The 23,156-nt window shown below is 35.7% G+C and overlaps 1 protein-coding gene across 1 annotated transcript in view; it reads left to right on the plus strand.

The window, feature by feature from the left end:
* PLCZ1 (phospholipase C zeta 1) overlaps window positions 1-23,156 on the plus strand; it is a 55,621-nt gene that overhangs the window by 14,877 nt on the left and 17,588 nt on the right. The window contains exons 2-7 of the mRNA XM_066361126.1: window positions 2,614-2,845; window positions 6,741-6,942; window positions 11,040-11,184; window positions 18,412-18,561; window positions 20,966-21,208; window positions 22,885-23,032. Of these exons, the coding sequence (XP_066217223.1) occupies window positions 2,782-2,845; window positions 6,741-6,942; window positions 11,040-11,184; window positions 18,412-18,561; window positions 20,966-21,208; window positions 22,885-23,032 (952 nt within the window). The 5' untranslated portion in view covers window positions 2,614-2,781. The remainder of the gene's footprint in view (window positions 1-2,613; window positions 2,846-6,740; window positions 6,943-11,039; window positions 11,185-18,411; window positions 18,562-20,965; window positions 21,209-22,884; window positions 23,033-23,156) is intronic.

The raw sequence follows: 23,156 nt of genomic DNA on the forward strand, positions 1-23,156 counted from the left end.
AAAGGTGAAGTAAAAACCCCCCAGAATGCCACAAACATAAGTTTGAGTCCCAGATAAGATAATTTGTTTGTTATTGAGGTTTGAGTGAGAGGAGATGTAAAGGAGAAAGGAAGAAACTAATATAGAGGGAGAAAAGAAAGAGAGAGAGAGAAAAAAAAGAGGGAACCACTAAAAGAAGAAAAAAGAAAGGAGAGAGAGAAAGAGAGTTAAGGGTTTTGGAGTGCAACCCTCATAGAGAGAAAGGAAGAGAAGAGAAAAGATAATGGGAGATGTAACACTTATGGGTAGTGTAGTTCAAGGAGAGGAGAGAGTAAGACCGGTAGAGAGTTAATCGGCCAAATTGGAGGAGGAAAAAAAAAGTATCAAGAATGAAGATAAGAGAAACAAACAAACAAATATAATAAAATGGGATAGGTTATAAAGTCTGCAGATTATTCTTGATTTTGAGAGGTTATCTTCTTGCTTTTTCTTTTCTCTCCCTCTTCCTGGTCGGTGACTCTGTACCCCGGGTTTTGCCCCTTTGCCACGCTCAGGTGGAGGTTTGCAGTTGATAAGTCTCTATGGCAATGTCATGTATTGTGCTTTAGTCTCGTTGGCAGTCTAGGCTATTAGCATTTATAGGCTCCGACAGTGAGAGAGTCCGTGTTCCTAGAGCCTTTCTCCTAGTCTTTCCTTCCTCAATTAGTAGCCTGATAATCCAGCTATGGGGTTGCTGCTGCCTCTGCCTGGATAGTAAGAGGCTCAAAGAGCTGGCAACTCCCCATTCTATTTCCACTCAGCACAGGGCTCTGGGTAAGGCTCAGTCAGTCAGAGCTGCTAGCATAATCAGGCGGGCTTTCCGGCCATTCAAAGACCTCTGGCTCTGCCACTGTGTCCGGTAACACAAGCGGGTGCCCACTTTCGGGGCGCTTGGAGGAAACTCTCACTCACAGGCTGCGCGCGCAGACCAGGATATCCGGCCAGCAGTCTCACGCTCTGAGTGAAACCCCCAACCACAGGGAAAAGTTGCAGCGTTGGAATTGAGTCTCGCTCCGTCCCCGTGCGCGGCTTTTGCAAGGCGCTGGGGCGGCCCGAGATTCCGCTTTGGCCCACACAAAGGCCCCTGACTCTGCTCCTGTATGCGATAACACGGGCGCGCACTGCGGAGGCACTCGGAGGAATCGCTCACTCCTTATCTGCGCGCGCAAACCAGGATATGAGGCCGGCCGCTTTCCCTCTGAGTGAAACACCCTCCGGCACGGAAAATCTCCACCGTTGGAATTAGTTCTCACTCCCTCCCGTGCGTGGCTTTCCCAGGGCGCTGGGGCTGCCCAGAGACTCTGCCCTCAGCCCACAGAAAGGCCTCTGACCCTGCCTCTCCGTGAGGCAACACTGGCACTGACTCCCGGGGCCTAGGAAGAAATCTCTCGCCCACTAACTGCTCACCAGCCAGGAGACCGGGTAAAATGGCCGCGCTGCTTGTCTTTCTTTGTTTGGGTTTGGCGCGAGTGTTAGCTTGTATTGCCCGGGTTGCCACAGGATCAGATTTTCCTCGGCTTGGATCTCCGTGCCACAGCCTGGTTCGGCCGTTTGTTTCGCGGCCTGGATGTATTCACCCCCTTTGCCCGCCTCAGTTTCTATATTCACAGTTACCAGAGAAAGCCGCCCTGTTTAGGTTAGTGAGGAAGGCGGAGCATTTCTTACTCCCTATTTCCTTCGGGGTTTGGTTATATATTTAGCCAATTTTTCACTCAATCATACCTTTGGGTGTATTGCAAAGCATCTGGAAGCTCCAAGTATAGGTTTTTCTGTTTCTGGTTGAAGATCTTGTTGAGTTTTGGGGGAGATTTATCGGTATCGCTTCCTACCCTGCCATTACTCTGACGTCATCTCCATGAGTGTGATTGTATCCATTTTTTCCCCTTAGACTCATATTCCATCTTCCAATTGTTAATGCACATTTAATAGTACTAAACTTTTTCTTTTGCTAGTCATTTCTTACTGAGAATCTCAAGGTGTTTCTGTTGCTTTTAATAACCGGACCCAACCCAACTTCTTGTTTCTTAGCTCATAAAGTTCAAACATGAAATTTCCAGAACACCCTGGTGGATCCAGTTGAATCTATTTTTTCTTATTGAAACCTACCTTGTTTGTCACTGCCCCCAATCCTTCAGTAATGATGCAGATTCTACTTTCTTAAAGTACTTCCTAACTACTGCTGCTTCTGTAGTTTATGGTGATCTTGCATGCTTTTTTGACTTTTATAGTGCAAGCTGCATATTGGTAGCGTGGGATTACATATCATTTAGCATGGTTTTAAGAAGGCACTAAAATAGAGTGCAACAGAAAAGGGGAAATGTACAATTCAAAGTCAAGCTAGAATACTCATCTTCTCCCAAATCTTACTCTATTCACAATAGATTTTAACTGGTGATGATACACTAATCTTTTTTTTCCAACTTTGGCATCACTTCTTGCAGGGGTATATATTTTATTTGAGATAATACTCCAATGTAAGATTCATCTTCCTTCAAGTATAAGTTGCTATGTATGCTACACAAATACTCTAATTTATTCAGTTTGTGTATTTTTTATATTCAGAATATGAGTACACGAGTCATTTTTTTTTTGTAGGCTAATGACAGGCTGAAGCAAGGAAAAATCACCATAGAAGAATTTAGAGCAATTTATCGAATCATTGTACACAGAGAAGAAATTATTGAGATTTTCAACACGTATTCTGAAGACCGGAAATTTCTATTTGAAAAAGATCTAGCTGACTTTTTGACACAAGAGCAGTGTATGTTTACCATGACTAGAACCATTGCTTTTGAGATCATTCAAAAATATGAGCCTATTGAAGAAGGTATGCTTGCATTTCAAAGTTTTATTAAATATTTACATTCAAGGTATTTTTTATGAATTAAAGTTATTGAATTCAAATTTCTGGATGGATCAGATTCTTCCTAATGTCAAATATTGGAAGTTTTATTTTTGCATTTTATAGAATATATATATACCCTTTAGAAGGCTACATTGTGTAATCATGGCATTCTTTCTTATATCGTTCTCCAGCTTTCTTTTAACTGCTTTTGTATATCTGTCAAGTGTTCCGAGATAAGCTTAGGAGTAAAAAGCAATATGAGGATTCTGTTACATGTACTATAATAGAAAAAAGCATTTAAATGTTCATTAATAAGATAAAAACCCAGTTATAGAGAGTCTTCTATTTTTATAAATTATACTGTTGAAAATATGTATGAATATTAAATTAGCTAAATGAAAATGATCCTAGAAAAGAGATAAAATATTACAACAATCACTAATTTCTCCATGTCATTCACTTAATCTATTATAATATTATCTGGTTTAAATTAAATAACCAATTACGCTAATGACTTGTCATATTATTTTTTGTTTTTGCCTCATTTGTCAATGAATAAAAAAACTTCAAAATTTTTATTTATCTTCTTCTTTAAATAAAATAATGAAGACATAATTTAATAAAATATTTATGTAATTATCTAAGTAGCTATTAAGTTAAAGCATGGTGTTTAATTCTACAAAAACTAATTGGTAGCGCAAAATATTTCTTTAACTAGGGAGGTATGAAAGTCCAAGTTCTGCCTTTGAAAGTTTGTTTATGGCTACCAATGTATAACATATGATATAATAGGGGTTTTAACAAAACCAAACTTATTCTTTCATTTTGTCACGCATTCATAATTTATTCAAATATTTATTTCAGGCAACCAAGTATGTTTTTAGGTGCTGAAAATACAGTGGAAAGTGAGGCAAACCAAATGTTATATTTCTGAAGGGGGTTGAAGGAATTTTGACAATAAAGAATTAGACATATAAAAGGATAATTTCAGAGAATGCTATGTACTGTGAAAAAAACAAAACAGAGAAAGTCAGAAGGAGGAAACAACCCAAGAGTTCTAGTTTAGGTTGGGTGTTTAGGAGAGTCCTTTATGAGAATGTGACATTTGAGCTAAGACCTAAATAATGAGAAATAGCTAATGATGTAACAAAATGGGAGAAGTGTCTGAGTTGAGAGAAGAAAAATGTTGAACTTGAGTTGGAGATTTAAAGAAACGGGAAAAGCGTGTTTGGAATTTGGAGAATGAGGGTGAGATGAGTTTAGAGAGATAGGCAGGGATCAAATCATGTCACTCTCAATAGGCTATAATTAAGACTTTGGCTTTGTAACTCAGTTCTACTTAAAGATTTTGGAAGATTTTAGGCACTGCCTAGCAGAACTAAATGCAGTGCCAGAAAGAGTTTGGTCAGATCACCAACAAAACTTTTGCAGGCTTGCAATAAGATAGAGAGTTTGCACCAGAATGTAAAACAACTAAATTACTAAGCACACCTGATGAACTTAGCCGACTTTTTTTTTTTTAATAGCAAAGACATTCTCTAAGTAAGTAAGGAATTGATTTATGTTCTAGCTCAAACTCTTTATATCACTGATGACTGGAAATAGCCAATTCATTGATAAGCATTTTCAGTATTACTGATTTAGTGAATATTAAAAAAAAATTCTTTGGCACTGTTACCTGCAGGTGGTAAAAGATACAACAGGGTAATGGAATGGTGACAATGACATCTAAGAATTATGTTTGCATTTTAACTATAATATTATTCTGTTCACTCATTTTATCTTTTGAAACTTCCTCTGCTTCACACACTTTCATACACAGACAGCCTTTGCATTTCATTTACATGCTTATTGATCACTTTAGAGATTTACTAAGGCCAATTTTAATTGTGATTTTATAGTCCCAAATGCTGCCAACCTCTTTAATCTCATCTCATTTTGGTATGGGACGTGGATCAAGTGAGGTTTTTAAAAATTCATGAGATTAATTCTAATTTCAATCTAGTATCTTTTAAAACACAAGATGAGTTTGTTTTCTATTTATGACAAAAGAAATTTGCTTAATTATTTGAATGTTCAAAAGGGCTAGAAGACCTGACCAGGTGGTGGTGCAGTGGATAGTGCATGGAACTGAGACTCAGAGGACCCAGGTTCAAAAACCACAAGGTCACCGGCTTGTGTGTGGGCTCACCAGCTTGAGCACAGGATCATAGACATGACTCCATGATTGCTGGCTTGAACAAGGGGTCACTTGCTGTGCTGGAGCCCTCTCCCTCCCGCCCCAGTAAGGGCACATTTGAGAAAGCAGTCAATGGACAACTAAGATGCTGCAACAAAGAATTAATGCTTATCTCTCTCCCTTCCTGTCTGTCCCTATCTGTCCCTCTCTCTATCTTTCATCTCTGTCACACACACACAAAAAAGCTATAAGCCAATCACTGCTAATTGCACTGGGAAAAAGAATCAATTTATGCAAATCATTGCTATTACAATATATGATGCATTTGCTCCGCAAGTTGCCATAAATTTGCATTACTTTGAAATAGAAAGTTTGCACGCCTATAAATATTCTATGTATTTATTCTTCTAGCTTTCATTTTTTAACCAAAATTTTAATAGCATTTCTGAATGCTGGCTTTCTTTTACTGTTATGATATCATAAACAGTTACCTAGGTCATTATATATTTTTCTGATACATTATTTTTAAAGGCTTCTTAGTATTATATCATACTTTGAGCTTTAATTTGTTTCCTTCTCTTATTAAGCTTTTATAAATAATGCCAGTGTGATCATTCTTATACATCAATCTTTGAGTTCCTATCTCTATGTTATAAATTCTTGGAAATAAACTTATTTGCTAAGGATCACACTCTAGTCTAAAGTGAACACTCACACTAGCTCTTATTTTGAGACAAACTGAATCATCAACAACAAAAATATCAGCAACTAACTTAGAGCTAATACATGAGATAAGTACTATTATTACCATCATTCCAAATATAGGAAGAGGTTAACTAACATGCTCATTATATAACAAATAAATGGACTTAATCCAAGCTCTCTGATTGCAGAGCAGTGTTCTGCTTAAATAGATAATTTTGGTATAAATTATACTGTGTATAAAAGTTTATAGAGACAATTTAAAGATATTTAAAAATAAATAGGCATGCACCCAATAGAAATGTGCATATTTGTACCAAGAGCCATTTACTGATTGTTTACAGCAACACTCTTTGTAAATTATCTAAAGGCTCATCAAAAAATAGAATCGATAAATTGTGGTGTACTCACTCAATGTAATACTGTACAGTATGGTAACAAACAATGTCTAACTATATGCAACTGCAAAAATTAATCTTAGAAGCAATGTTGAACAAAATAAACCAGTCACAAAAAGACAGACTGTATGAGATCATCCATATAAAGCACAAAAACAAGAGAAAACTAATGTGTGCTATTAAAAGCCAGACCTTTGAATACCCTTGGATGGGTGGAGGGAGAGACTGAAAATTAACAGAAGACAGGCTTTCGGGGTGCTGTAATGTTCTGATTTGTGACTTGGGTGCTGGTTACCCAGTTGTTTGGCTCATGGAAATTTATTGATCTATGACATTTGTATTTTTCTTGCATATATTTTTAAAACATTAAAAAATCAGTAATAATTAAAAGATACATTCTCTACTTGAATGTTGCTATAGAAGAATTAAGGGTATTGATTAGAAAAAATTGTTTCCAAAGAAAAATTAAAAATAGTATTAATGTTATTCTAAATGAATATTTTAGAAACACACTTTATTACCGAATAAGTTTTAAAGTGAGATATAATTTTTATACTGCTAATGATATTAATAGATCCCTTTTACTTATTTTTTATAGTTAAGCTATTACGCCAGATGTCATTTGAAGGTTTTACAAGATACATGTGTTCATCTGAATGTCTCCTATTTAATAATGAATTTAAAAAAGTTTATCAAGATATGCATCATCCATTACAAGATTATTTTATTTCAAGTTCACATAATACATACTTGGTATCTGATCAATTAGTGGGACCAAGTGACATTTGGGGCTATGAAAGGTATTTATATTGATTTTTAAATTTATTACATTTTAAAATACTTGGAAGTTCTTGCTGGTGCCTACTTCTATGGGTAGTAATTCACAGTTAAAGCAGGTTATGCATGTTTGTCAAACACATAGGAAGAGTAGTTTTGTTTTGTGCATATCTTGGAGATCTGACCTTTGGGTGATGATGTACAGTAACTTATTCAGTGTATTAGTATCATAAAGCCTCCTTCTAATTCTGTCTGCTGATTCCTTTCTACAGTTACTAGCCCTCTTGTTTTCTAAATAATTTTAATACCTCTTTGAGGAAACCATGTTCAGTTAATTATAACATCCTAGATTTAAATATATATAGTTAAAATGAATTCTCAGATATCAGGACACAATACTATGAATAAAGCCAATACATAGGGTAAATGGTATAATTTGGCATTCATAGAGTATAATATAGAGAGATTTATATGGAAAATTATTTACACAGTTTAAGCTACATCTCTAATTTTGCATTCTACAATGTGTTATACTGTTAATACCAGACTTCAGTTTAACCAGTCAGCTGAGAATGTAGTGGTGAGCAAGATATTCAAAGCTGCCAACTTCTTCTGTTCATGGAAATAGGCAGATAATAAACAAATATGGTGATATTTTCAGGGACTGATGAGTCATACAGGGAAGATAACCTAGGGTACTGTGATAGAAAATAACTGGGGTGGAGGGTACAACTTTACTTGAATTTTTAGGAAAAGCTTCTCAAGAGGTGACATAGTTGTGGTCTGAGTGATGATAGAGAGGAAGTCTCAGAAAAGTCTGGTCAAAAGGGTAAGGAGAGAATGGACTCTATTCTAGTTGCACTGGGAAGCCATTGGAGGGGTTTCCTTATGATAATGTCATATTGACTTACTTTTTATTTCTGTGGAGGAAAGACTGATGGTGCAAGAGCGGAGGTGGAAGGTGATGTGAGAAGATGTTGTGGTTATCCAGGTGGTGATAGTTACTTAGATGGTGAGTTCATGAGGCTGCAATTGAGATAAGTGGTTCAGTTTGAGATACTTTAAAGAGGCAGGGTCAACAAGATTTACTGGATAATTTGAAGAGAGGTCTGAGGGAAAGGCAGTATCAAGATTTTTGGCTCAGTGACCCAGAGTATGATGATACAGTTGACAGAGATGATGAGGTCTGAGAGAGGAGGCCACTGTAGAATGTGAGGCAAAAATAAGAGTTCAATGGTTCTGACATTCAGTTGAAGATACCAATGAAATAGCAAAGAGCCATGTCAGATATTTATGTATGAGTCAGGTGGATGAGTCTGGGGTTGAGAAAAAATATCCAGACTGGAAAGAAAGAATTGGAAGTAATCAACATATAGGTGATAGTAAAACCTATGTGATTGGATGATATTAATTTAGGAAAATCATAGAGAAGGTACCTTATAATACCATGATAATATCAAATTTACAAATATTATTTATCTAATTTAAAAATCTAAGTAAACACGTAACTTCACAAACTCAGAAGTGCATCCACTTAGAATTCTTAAGGATAGCCCACTCATAGCTATACTTTCATTATATAAATTTCTAGTCATCCCTTGCCAGATAGCTTGGTGGGTTAAAGCATCATTTCAAAGTGCAGAGGTTGCAGGATCAATTCCGGTCAGGGCACGTACAGGAGCAGCTTGATGTGCCTGTCTCTCCTTCTCTCTCTCTCTCTCTCTCTCTCTCTCTCTCTTCCCCTCCTTCCCTCCCTCCCTCTCTTGCTATATCAATAAATAAAAATTAAAAAAACAAAATTTCTGTTAATACTTTATTATTTTAATTTTTTTTTTTTGTATTTTTCTAAAGTTGGAAATGGGGAGACAGTCAGACTCCCGCATGCGCCTGACCAGGATCCACCTGGCATGCCCACCAGGGGGCGATGCTCTGCCCATCTGGGGCATTGCTCTGCCGCAACCAGGGCCATTCTAGCACCTGAGGCAGAGGCCATAGAGCCATCCTCAGCGCCGGGGCCAACTCTGCTCCAATGGAACCTTGGCTGCGGGAGGGGAAGAGAGAGACAGAGAGGAAGGAGAGGGGGAGGGGTGGAGAAGCAGATGGGCGCTTCTCCTGTGTGCCCTGGCCAAGAATCGAACCCGGGACTTCCACATGCCAGGCCGACGCTCTACCACTGAGCCAACCGGCCAGGGCTTATTAGATATTTTAATTTTTTTAAAAGAGAAAATATACTTTTTAAACAAGTTGATTTAGTACTACAGACAATTACTTTTGAATTCCAAGAAAATGTTCCACCCAACTGAATATTTAAATTTAATTGTATTACATCTGTTTCTCTACCCACTTGTGGAATATACACTATTAGAAGGCAAGTCTTCTAAATTTCTCTACTCATGAGAGTCGGTATAATATAATGTTTATCTATTAATGTTTAAGTTTCTGGTGATGATCTTTTCTTGTTTTTCCTCATTTGTTTAATATGTGACAAATATAACCTGCTTGTGCCTCAATTTCCTCATCTTTAAAAGAGGAAAACTAACATTAACTGTCCTAATACTATTAAATATTTTAATTCATATAAAGTCCCTTAAACTTACCTAAGTGGAAGATATTTTTACTGAAAAAGAAATTGTCATTGTGCATTCCCCAAAGGGGCTTCACTAATAGGAAATGGCTTCACTCCTGGGGGTGACACACCTTTCTCTCACATACCTCTGAATAACTCAGATCATTTTCTACTAGGAACCATATCGTGTTGTCAATAGAAGCAGTTTCTAAGAATAAAATCAAAACTAGCTAGAGAAATAGCAAGAATCAGGATTGTGTGGGTTATCCTTCATGAAAAGTTTTCTTCCACATCTGAGTTTTTAGTAGTTTTCTGTCTTTTGTTTTCCCAGCAAAGAGTTCAAGATTATTCTCTGGTAGCATCCCAGAGAACTGCTATTCTACATTGATAAAAAGGGCAAGACAAATGTACTTTGACAATGAACCTAGAGGAGAGTAAAGCCAACATTCTTGCATGACAATTCAACTTTACAAATAGATACTGATTATTCTCCAGTTTTTACAGCTCTGAATTTTACATTATAGGGCATATTTACATTCCTGAATGAAGCAATGTGCACTTAAAAAGTAGGACAACAGGGTCTTAAAAAAACCCAACCCCCAAGAAACCTCAAAAAAAGAATATTAACCATTTAGCTTTATATTGTTTTAGTGAAGCCTCCAGTATAGATGAAATTCATTAATTGCCTTGCCCTTTAATGCCCTACACCTCAGGTCCCTTCCATCTTTTACCTATATTATTTCTGAGAGAATATAAGACCCTTTTATGTTTTTATTTTTTTAATTCAGCACCTTGACTTCATGTCATAATTGCTTTATCTTTTCTCATTTACACTCCTACTTAAATAATGTTTGAGTCATCACCCTAAAAAGTTATCTAAAATGATCCCTAAAGAAGTTTTAGACCTACAAATTCTATTGTTGCATAAGGTTTATTTGGTACTCTGTATTTCTCTTTGAAAGAATCCCTGATTCTACGGCAAATATTTGGTGCTGGAACCACCCTCTCTTCTCCAAGTTGTTATAGCTCAGGGCAGGGAAAAATGTCTCCATAAATGGCAGGGGCCCTTTTTACCTTCTCCCAGATACATGAGTCTAAATTTTAAAATCCTGGTGTTTCAAGTCAGCCTATTTCATTCATTTCTCTCTCTTCCAAGCTTGTGTTTAGGAGATCACTTCTGTCTGCCTTCCACTTTCTTCCTGCATCCCTATAGCTCTCATTCTTTTTCTAATATGAACACAGTAAATATTTATTTTAGTGAGCTGTATATCAAACATGTTTTCAATGAGAGTTAGAGAACTGAGAGCATAAGGAATCGGTAGAAATTGCAGTATTCAGAGTCCACAGCCCTCCCTGCCCGTTGCACCCTCCTGGCGGTGCTTGAATTGTTCGTGTCAGGCCACGCTCACGGAAAATAAGAAAAGCGTGCTCAGTTTAACACAACCTTATCATAGATTCATTTAAGAATTTATTGCAAAATGACAAAGAGTCTTTAATATTTTGACATTTTTAATGATCCAGGAATGACAACTGATTTTATTTAAATTTTGCTAGTGCCCTCGTGAAAGGATGCCGTTGTCTGGAAATTGATTGCTGGGATGGCTCACAAAATGAACCCGTTGTATACCATGGTTATACTCTCACCAGCAAGCTTCTCTTTAAAACTGTCATCCAAGCGATACACAAATATGCATTCATAGTACGTGCTTATCTTTATTTAATTGTAGTTATTTAAACATAATATAATTTAAATGTTTTGAAATTCTATGATTCTTGGCCCTACTTTAGATTAATGATATTTCAAATTGTGAGTTATGCTCCATTCGTAGGCAGTGAAATTCATGTAGTATGTATATAGTTAATGATAGATTTATCAAGGTTAATCTCAGGTAGTAAGCTACATGTTATTTCATGGACCTTTATGTATAATTATATAATATGTATACTTATTGCATCATAATACAAAATATATTATATATATTATTTTATAATATATATATAAAATAAAAAAATATATATACAGTGTGTCCGTAAAGTCATGGTGCACTTTAACTGGTCACAGGAAAGCAACAAAAGACGATAGAAATGTGAAATCTGCACCAAATAAAAAAAGAACTCTCCCAGTTTCATACCTATTCAGTGCAGTTTAATGTGGGCCCACACACAGATTTTTTAGGGCTCCTTATGTAGCTATCCCGTATAGCCTCTACAGACTTGTCACTGACTGATGGCCTACCAGAACGGGGTTTTTCCACCAAACTGCCGGTTTCCTTCAACTGCTTATCCCACCGAGTAATGTTATTCCTATGTGGTGGCACTTCGTTATAAACATGCCGATATTCTCATTGCACTTTGGTCACTGATTTGAATTTAGCGAGCCACAGAACACACTGAAGTTTCCTCTTTACCGTCCACATCTTGACTGGCATGGCCGTGGGCTGTTCCGCTGTATACACGATGTTACATCATCATCTGCGCATGCGCACATGCTGCCACATCATCCTACAGAAACTGGGAGGGTTTTCCTTTTATTTGGTGCAGATTTCACATTTCTATCCTCTTTTGTTGCTTTCCTGTGACGGGTCAAAAGTGCACCATGACTTTACGGACACACTGTATAGTATGTATATTTTTTGGTATTTTTCTGAAGTTAGAACCGGGGAGGCAGTCGGACAGACTGCTGAATGCGCCCGGCCAAGATCCACCTGGCGAGTGATACTCTGCCCACTGGGGTTGCTCTGTTGCAGCCGGAGCCATTATAGCACCTGAGGCATAGGCCATGGAGCTGTCCTCAGCGCCCGGGCCAACTTTGTTCCAATGGAGCCTTGGCTGCAGGAGGGGAAGAGAGAGATAGAGAGGAAGGAGAGGGGGAGGGTGGAGAAGCAGATAGTTGCTTCTTCTGTGTGCCCTGGCCAGAAATCGAACCCAGGACTTTAACATGCCAGGCCGATGCTCTACCACTGAGCCAACTGGCCAGGGCCATAAAATATATTTCTTAATGTGAGCATGATCAAAAAAGTTTGGGAAATACTGTTCTATATAATAGTAAGTATTTTGTCAATATTAAACTATTTTACTTTCAAGACAAAAATAAAATGTGTCAAAAGTATATTATCTCAATTGCTGGTCTTTTTTTGGTGACAGAGACAAAGAGAGACAGAGAGAGGGACAGATAAGGACAGACAGACAGGAAGGGAGAGATATGAGAAACACCAGATCCCCACTGGGCACCTTAGTTGCTTATTGATTGCTTTCTCATATGTGCCTTGACCAGGGGGCTACTGCAGACCTAGTGACCTCTTGCTCAAGCCAGCAACCTTGGGCTCAGGTTGGTGAGCTTTGTTCAAACCAGATGAGCCTGTGCTCAAGCTGGCGACCTTAGGGTTTCTGACCTGGGTCCTCTGCATCTTAGTCTGATGCTCTAACCACTGTGCAACTGCCTGGTCAGGCTTGTTAGCATTTTTAAATCACTATGAGAGCAGCTATTTATACAGCAAAAATGTCTAGAAGTTAAACTTTGGATTTAAATTACTATTCAATCATTAAAACTACAGACTCAACGATCTATTTCCTTCTAGAGTTTCTAAAGTCAGCTTATAAACCCTAGTATATAAATTAACCAGGTTTTAGCAATCACCTAATTTTGAATAATACTTGATCCCATTTATAAACTTGGCTAATTAAGCATCTTTAGATATTTTAAAGTGCTTTACTTAGTATATTTGATTTTTTAAAAATATTTCAGTAGTAGTAAAATTGAGGAGATTTAACATAATGTTACTGAGTACTTAGGGTTAGGGTATATCTAATAAATTAATGCATATCTAACAAGTTAAACTTCTCTTAAATAGGTTAGTACATTATCTATAAACATAAACAAAACTTAAAATCACAAATTAAAATTAATTTACTATTTATTTGAAAAAGATTATAAAATACTAAATATTCACAAAATATAAATTATGGAAAATTTCTTTTATAATTTAAAGTATTGATGTATGTATGGCATTCATTCTCTTGAACATATATCTAATGATTCTAAATTTCTATTTTTACACAAACTTCTCCCTTGAACTCTACACCAATACAGACAACTACAGACATTCTACTTGCATATTTAACAGGCATATTTAATATAATGTGTTTAGAACTGAGCTCCAGTTACTTTTTTTCTGCCAGTCCTGTTCTTCTTATAGTCTTCCCAATTTCACTGAATGGTAACTTATATGTGTTCAAGCCTAAAATAAATAATTTTTTGTCAACTTTAACCCTCCTCTCCTTCTCTCCAACCTCTCAATAAGTTCTCTACCAAATCCTCTTGGCTTTCCTGTCAAAATATATACAAAATATTAAATATATATTTAATCCCTTCTTCCTATCCTCATTGTCACTGTCCTGATGAAACACCATAACTCCTCACATGGATTGTTATAATGGCTTCTTATCCGATGTTCCTGCTTCTTTTCTTCCTCCCCTGCAGTTTCATCTCAATGTATCAGCCAGAGTGACTTTGGTAAGTCAGATCATGTCATTCTCCTTCTCAAAACTTTCAATCCCACTCAAAATAAAAGCTAAAATCTATACCATGACTCCCCAAACACTACAGTTCCAGTTTTCTGTTACCTCTTTAATTTTTTCTCTTTTCTCCCTTGTCTGTTTGTCCATTCTGGCCTCCTTCCACTTTCTCAGATACATTTCAAAGCCTTTGCACTTGCAATATTAACCCTTAATCTGCAATATGTTTTCCAAATATTTGTATAGCAAACTCTCTCACTTTATTTAGGGTGGGTAACCAAGGAAATGAAAGGAAATAGAGATAATCTAAAAATTCAAAGGACTTGCAAGATTGTAAACCTCTATAGCCTTTAAGATTCTAAAGAGATGGAGACAGAATGAAAAGGAAGCTTTGAGTAACAAAGACTCACTGAGCTTTCTCAATTGAACAAAGTAACAATTTTGCAGTTAAGATTAGATTGAAGGTTCAAATTTCTACCATTAATTTGAAAAGGAAAGATCAATGAATGTAGACTCGGTAAGTATAATTAGGAAAGAACTTTGGGTATAGGTAATGGGACATATAACTTACTAGAAGCAAACCTATAAGGAAGCAAAGTTTTTAAGGTAGTTATATTGCTAAACCCAAAATAAAACACAGATACAACTCTTAGGCAAGACTTAAAACAACCCTATGTCAGAAAGTGAGCTGCAAGGAAATCAAACTCCTCAATACCTACTTTAGATGTAGTCAAAGAGATAAAAGACAAGAGAACCTTTCTAGAGGTTGGAGCCAAAGACCATAACAGAAGCAAAAAGAGATGAAAGAAAGAAAGAAAGAAAGAAAGAAAGAAAGAAAGAAAGAAAGAAAGAAAGAAAGAGAAAAAAATAAAGAAAGAAGAAAGAAAAAGGGAAGGAGGGAGGGAGGAAAAGAAAGAAAGAAAGAAGAAAAGAAAGAAAAAAAGGAAAGAAAAAAAGGAAAGAAAGAAAGATAGATAGAAAGAAAAAAAATAGAAGAGCTCTCCTCAGTGAGAGAAGTCAAAGCCTAATCAAGAACTCCATCCGCTGCTAGACCATCAATTTGCCATCTTAAAATCACTTCTTATTTTGGGGTACATATGAGAATGTATATTGTAATAGGCTGAATAAAGGCCCCTGAACAAATTAGGTTGTCATTTCTGGAAACTGTGAATATCACTCTATTTGGAAGAGGGTCTTTGCTGATGTGATAAAGATAAAAAATTTGAGATGAGAATTTTTTATCCTAGATCACACTGGGGAACAAAATTTTTGTTGCATCCACAAAAACACTTGTTCTTACCTAACTCGAGTGTGCTGATCTCAAATCTGACATTAACTTTTCTCTGTAAGTTACAGTTTTTTTGCAATTCAAAATTTTAGGTTTTCATCTTATGGTAAAATTTTCAACATTTAGTTTAACATAATGAAGTAGAATGTCTTCTTGGGCATCATCTTTGTGAAAATATAATAATTCATATAAATGCAGTAAATATACTAATACACTAAAAGATATGATTGCATCAGAATTTGTCTACAATTTCAAAATAGAACATATTAAAACACTTATTTTAATCATAAAATTTGTGCAAAACTTATTTAAATTCTATTCAGGCAAAAATTTGCATTTGTAGCTCTTGTGTTTGTGTACTTGTTGAGGACAATCTCATTTGATGCTCCAGCAGTAGTCTGCTCATCACTAACAGCTCCAAGATTTTTGGGAAACTTATCAAGGAGACTGTTCAGGAAGTGAATCTTAATGTTCATGCTACATCCACTGTCGCGGAAAGCCAACAGCATCCTTTGAACCAGAAGTTCATAGTTTTCTGCTTTTTTGTTTCCAAGGAAGTTCTTTGTAACTGCCACAAAAGACTGTCATGCTGCTTTCTCCTCCATATTCATTTTCCTGGAAAATTCTTCATCATGTATGAGGGTTTGAATTTGAGGTCTGTCGAATACACTTGCTTTTATCTTCTCGAAAGATAAGGCAGGAAAAGCAGAAATAATAATTTGAAAGCATTCACTTTCTCTGTTCAAAGCCTGAACAAACTGCTTCATTAAGTCAAGTTTGATGTGAAGTGGGGAAAAAATGATCCTGTCTTGATTAACTACAGGTTCATTCACAATATTTTGCTTTCCTACTTCCAGAGCTTCACGTTTCGGCCACTCCTTCTGTGTCCATTGTTTCTCCCAAGCTCAGCTGTCCCACAAACACAGAAAGCAAGGATACTTCGTGAAACCTCTCTGTTGTCCTAGCAGGAAATTTACCATTTTAAGATCCACATAAATGATCCAGTTATGCTCCTCAAACTTCAGAAAGTTGAGGACAATTTTAATGTCATTCTTACTAAGTCATTCAATTCGAGTTGGCTAAACTGCTGAGGGGTTAATGACTGCTTGGCATCAGAAGAAGACCCTTCAGATTCTACAACCATTTCCTCATGCATCTTATCAAATACACTTGATCACCATGTTCACTTTCTTCATCTTTAGAAGAAATAAAACCATTGAAAACTGGAACTAGGAGTGTTCCAGAGTGTGGGATACACTATACTGCTGAAGGAATTTTAGGATATGTGATCATATGCCGTTTTTTTCTTGCCAATGCCCTTTGTATGGATCAGACAGAAATAACAGTCACTGCTGTGGTTCTTAGGTTCATGCCAAACCATGGGAATACCAAAAGGCATTTTTTTGCATTTTCTTTTTGTCCAGTCATGAAGCATTTCCTCACAATTATGACATATAATATGAGGAGCCCAATTCTTGTCTTGATTGCCTAGGGGAACTTGAAAATAGGCAATATATGCACATGTCACGAATGATGAAATATTGTGCCTTTGACATTGAAGTGTGTAACAGCCACATATATAACAAAGGTCAGGACTATTCTTACATTTATGCCTACTCAAAGAAGCCATGATTCAATCTTAAAATAAGAGGGTGTTTTTATCAGATAATAATTTTTTACATTTAAAAGCAACTACAATTATGTCAAAGTGATGTTTGTAAAACATTAATTGCCTTGTAGTTATGTTCAATCCAAGAGTCATTGCCCTTTAACTCCAATTTAAAAACCAATGCATGCCATTAACTGTAACAAAAAAAATTAAAATTTCATAAAAACTAGAGCATGCACCAAAAAATGGATTTCAGATTTGGAATCAGCGATGCAGACATATATAGAAACAGTTCTAAAACCTCATGCAACAGAAATGAAAAAAAAAATTGTTCCCTGGTGTTATCTGTGTGGATCCTAAAGACCATCATATGTATCCTTGTAAGAGGGAAATAGAAGAAGAGTTTGTGCACACAGAAGAAGAGACAATGTGAAGATGAGGGGAGAGATTGGAGTGATATGGCTGCAAGCCAAGGAGTTTGGGCAACTATCAGAAGCTGAAAGAAATAAAGAACAGATCTGCCCCAGAGCCTCTTGATACTATGAAGTAATTTTTTTTGCTAGTGAAACAGATTTAAAATTTTTGGCCTCCAGAATTGAGAGATACATTTCTGTTGTTTCAGCAACCAACTTGTTATTAATTTGTTACAGCACCCACAAGAAACTAAGATACTCACATATTGAAGAAATATAATATCTCCCATTCAAATATCTGGAATAATGCAGTGGACTGTGTAATTCCCTGGCTTGTCTATAAGTTGCTAAATTTGTGTCCTGATGATCATACATGGAAACAAAATAAAATAATTATGAATAAGATCCAAAATGAGTGTTTTATATGGCAAATTTTAAATTGGCAATAGTGAGTATGGGCAGAAAATATCTTTGTAGAGTCACCCTTATTTAATATATATTTTATATTATTAAAAACTGGAAATATCTTTGTTTTTAGTTATAAAGCAATGAGCTTTGATTTTAGAATTTAAAACTGAAAATATAGAAAATGAACATTTTCCTTAATTTGTCAGTTTTAAAGTTTTCCTCACATTGACAACCATCTAAATAAACATACATATATATTTATTTGAAAAGGTTAATATATGATTTGAAAAAATAAAAATGTAGAGTCTCATTTTTTGGCAACATGCTTTTCTTTATATGACTAAGCAATACACAAGTTTCTATAGCAATATACATAACTGCACCTTCTTCTTAACAGACCAATACCATTCTTTTAAATGGATATGCCAGAATAGATTTAAACATGTACCCACTATTGGGTGCTTTAATTGTTTCTGAAACTTCTGATGCAAATAGTAATAATTTTTCTTTTTATATTGATTTAATGTTCCTTCTTTTGTCAAACTTGAAAGTACTTTCAGTTGAAATAATAATTATTTTACAAAGGTACTGAACATTAGAAGTAAGTATTAAAATAGATTAAGTGCTTCTGCTAATTGCATTAAAGTTATTGAGGAGTTCTGAGAAATAACTGTAGTGATGGTTAATTTTTAGACATCTGAATACCCAGTGGTGCTCTCTCTAGAAAATCACTGCTCCCCTTCTCAACAAGAAGTGATGGCCGACGACCTGCAGTCTATTTTGGGAGATGCCTTGCTTTCTGATATGCTTGATGATTTTCCAGACAAACTACCTTCACCAGAGGTAACATTTTGTCTGAGAAGCTCAGGTTAAGAACGATAACAAAAAAAGCGTGTCATTATTATACTGGCCTGTGAAACTGGGCTAGAAATCTATGAAAATGCTTAGATTTGGTTATTTATAGAGGTGTATCTTTGCATTGTATTGCTTGGAAAATGTTTCTGTGAACATTTAGGTGACTATATTTTGAAAAAGATGATATATAGATATATGTACACAAACCTTTTTTTTACTGTGTGTCATAATGCTATGATTCTAAAATTTCAAAGTCAATTAATATTAGCCCACAGGAATTTGGTATGTTTTATAAGCAAATGGCTAAGAAAGAAACAAAGATCTATAAAATAGAGTCCAAGCCTAATCAATACCTTAGAACCTGGGTAGCAGGCCCCCCCTTTTAAATATGCTTTTTTCAATTTAACTGTGTCTATGGACCTCTTTTCAACTTCAGTTAAGCATACTTAATTATTCGGTCTAAAAACACTACCCCTCCCCGACCATCGGGATGTCAGTTTGCTCTCCAGCTGTCTCTTTATTTTATCATTCCTTGTCTCAACCCAGATTTCCATTTCTGCATCTCCTCACGCACGACCTACCTAATCAGCTTTGCTCCTGCTCCAACTCCGTAATAAATATCTCACTGTGGTAATCAAAGACTTTCCTACTGATAAATTCTAATGGACCTATTTCAGTCTTTATCTGACTTGTTCCTTCGACAACAATCAATACTGTGGGGGCGTCGTTCCTCCCTTAAAACTTTCTCTTCTGTCACACCACATTCCTGAGGCTTTCCTGATTCTTCTCTGGTTCTTCTTTCTTAGTTTCCTCTGCTGGATCCAATTTTTATCTGGTGATAGATAAACCTTTTTTTTTTTCATGATAGTATTGTCTAACAACAAATTATTTAGTTTTGACATGTTATCATTTTGGTGCAGAGCAGTATTTGAATATTCCCCTTTATATTTTTTCTTGTTTAATTTAAATGAGTGAAGAATTTACAGGTGGAGGTGTTTTGACAGTAATAAAAGGAAGTATATTGGGCTCCTAATAAAACTGAGATGGACAAAATAAATTGCACATATGGAGAAACTTTCACCTCACAGGAATGATCACAGACTAAATTTGTTCAGTTGTGATAGAAAATAAATATTAAATAACTTGTGTAAAGTGCTAGAGATATCAGGAAAGATTTAATCTAAGAATCAGATTCTCATTCATTAAATTATAATAATTTTTAGTTTTCTAGGGATAGAACCCCTATTCTTATTATTTATATATACATCTGTTTTTAACATTTGAATATATAGTTTTCATTAAAGTTTTTGCTTCCATACTTAATACTTTCTAATGAGTAGATGAGGAATTAGAGATAAAGTCATTTTCTCAAGCTGTACTGTCTTCAGTGTACAAAAGAATGCCTGGATGCTTGTTAAAGAGGCATCATTCCAGTCCCACAACTCAGAGTCTCATTCTGTAATTTTGAAGTAGATCCCAGAAATCCACACAAACTCCCTAGGTGATCCTTTTGATACACACAGTTGCTGAGTACACTTTGGTAAACTGCATTAGAGAGTAATTTAAAGGCCCCGGTGAAAAAGAGAAGGCCCAAGATGATGGAGTAATTTGAGTGGGTACCTGAGGATGACAAAGGGAAGGGACAAAGATCCATGAGGAACTTCGTAGTCTAGATTTTTGCAGCATTGTATACAACATAGCAGACTCTTAATAAGTATATTTGTTATTTAATGAATATTTAAAAAGGGAGGAAATAATGAAGTGACAGATGGGAACCAGAGTGTTTGTATTTAGAATGAGTGGCCCTGATTTTGAATTGTTATGTCCCTAGTTTTGATGGATGGGAAATATTAAGTTGATGATGTTTGTTTGTGATACAATTAAAATGTGAAGAACATTTATACATCTTCAATTTAAATTTAGTTTATAATGGATGCCAGACACTACAGTAGATATATTTATATACCAATCTCTTTAAAATACTTTTTATTGTTAGATAAAAGAATAATGACCTGAAGTATTTACTACCAGAAGTTGCAACATTGCAAATATTTTAACATATTGTACAAAATATATATAACATATATTTTAACATATACACACACATATGCATCATGTATTTCAAGTTTATCAAATACAGCACTTTGTAGAATATAAAAGAACAAAAGCTACAGCAAATCTTAATTATAACAGGCTGATATTTTGGTGAATTTTGGTCAATACCATAATATCACTGGTGTCGATTAGGGTATTTGTAGAGATATGGAAAAAGATGGAGCTCTATGGACCTTACTACTGTGAGCTAGTTGAAAATACGATAAAAGATTTTTTAATGTCTGTTGCAAATACAAACTTACTGGTAAATGTGTAATTGTATTTGTCTTTTCTGTAGGCATTAAAATTCAAAATATTAGTTAAAAACAAGAAAATAGGAACCTTAACAGAAACCCATGCAAGAAGAGGTTCTGATAAGCATGGTCAGGTAGAGGAACTTGAAGAATATGAAGAGATAGATCAAGAAGAGGAAGAGGACAAAGTCAAAGAATCAGTATCAGTGCATGCTTTAAAATACATTCCAGAAAAGGAAACTGAGTCAAGGAGTAGAGTTAAATTACCACGTTTCAAGAAAAAAAAGGTGAATTCATGATTTGATGAAAATTTCCAAGTGATTGAAAAGTTACCTTATTTTCTTATTGGTGGAGAATTAAATTTTTTCTTGGAGCCAAAAATCTTTTTCTTCTTGTAGAACCTTTAGTCTATCATTTAAATTATTTTGAAAACAGTTAGCAGTGGAAAAGAATTTTTAAAAGTTATCCCTTCCTGTTTGTTTTTACATTTTTCTATATAGTGGCAAATATGTTTTGTGTGTGTGTGTGTGTTTGTGTGTGTTTCTGTGACAGAGACAGAAAGAGAGACAGAGGGACAGCTAAGGGACAGACAGACAAGAAAGAAAGAGATGAGAAGCATTAGTTCTTTGTTGTAGCTCCTTAGTCTTCTTAGTTGTTCATTGATTGCTCTTTCATATGTGCCTTGGCTGGGGAGGGGGTAATCACAGAGCAAGTGACCCCTTGCTCAAACCAGTGACCTTTGTGCTTAAGTCAGTGACCATGAGGTCATGTCTGTGATTCCACACTGAAGTCAGAGACCCCAGGCTCAAGCTGGTCAAGTTGGTGAACCCAGGCACAAGCTGGTGACCTTGGGGTTTTGAACCTGTGTCCTTTGCGTCCCAGTCAGATGCTTTATCCACTGTGCTACTACCTGGTCAGGCTGTTATGTGTTCTTATGTACTATGCATTGTGCAGTGCATAAAAGATACGAACAACTTAATGTCTCTGCTCTCAAGGAGTTCATGTTGTCAGAAACACGAAAATTACTTTTTATAATATACAGTATTATAAGTATACAAATGAACATGACATAAAGTATATTAAGTTGCAAGTGACACAAAACTAATTTCTCTGGTTTTAGTAAAGTTAATTAATTTTTGTCCCAATTAATTAATTGGACTACATAAATAAAAGGTTTAGCAAAAGAAATTCTACTCTCAGGAATGACTTGGTATAGGATCTCAAGCAAAGCCCACAGGAGTTTCTTTCTCCAACTTCAGCCTCACTTTCTCTATATTGGTGTAAGTCGTGGCAAAGCTGTGTATGCTCTCAGGTTAAAATCAGTGAAAAACTTACCTCTCAGCTGACCAAGCGAATTCTTCTTGTACAATAGCTATGACCCACTTATATGCACATCCCTGAACTAATTACTGTTGCTGAGGGAAGGCAAAGCTTTGCTTAGTCAGGCCACATTCATATTATTGATATGTAAGCACATAGATTGAGCATGAGCAAGAAATGTTTTCCAAAAACAAAACTTGGGAAGGTGCTAATAGAAGTGTAGAGGATATAGACTCAGGGTTGTAAAAGGGCCAATGTACACCACACAATAGAAATTGCTCCAAAATGTTAGAGCATCTTGGAAATACAACTTACTCATGACAAAAATTCCTAAATTTGTACAATTCATGAGAACAAACTGAGGTCTTTGGGGGAAAAAGGAAATAATGATAAATGCCATCTTCAATACTTGGAATATATTAATTTGTAATTTTCGGTGTGAGTTGTTTCATATTAACATTCAATACTACTGTTACATAAAAAAATATCACACTGACCCCATCCAAATAGTTTTTTAGGAGATAATCTTATGGAAAGGCAAAAATCATTGATATGAGAGCATATTTTCTTTGTTGGAGAAGAAAAATTTCAAACTATTAGTGCAAAAATGTGAAATCACTGCATTTTACTTTTATCCACAAAGGTAAAATTGGCCATGGCCTTATCTGATCTTGTCATTTATACTAAAGCTGAGAAGTTCAGAAACTTTGACCATTCAAAACTGTATCAACAATTTAATGAAACTAATTCTATTGGAGAGACAACAGCTCGAAGACTTTCCAAGCTGAAAGGTAAATTCTTATGATTCAAACAGATGGAAGTGTTTAAATAAGTTATATTCACTGCTAAGGCGCAAAGATGGGTCAATGATACTTATAAAAAGTACATTCTTATAAAATTTCAACATATTTAACA

The sequence above is a fragment of the Saccopteryx leptura genome, chromosome 1 (genome assembly GCF_036850995.1).
Source record: "Saccopteryx leptura isolate mSacLep1 chromosome 1, mSacLep1_pri_phased_curated, whole genome shotgun sequence".
NCBI classification, from domain to species: domain Eukaryota; kingdom Metazoa; phylum Chordata; class Mammalia; order Chiroptera; family Emballonuridae; genus Saccopteryx; species Saccopteryx leptura.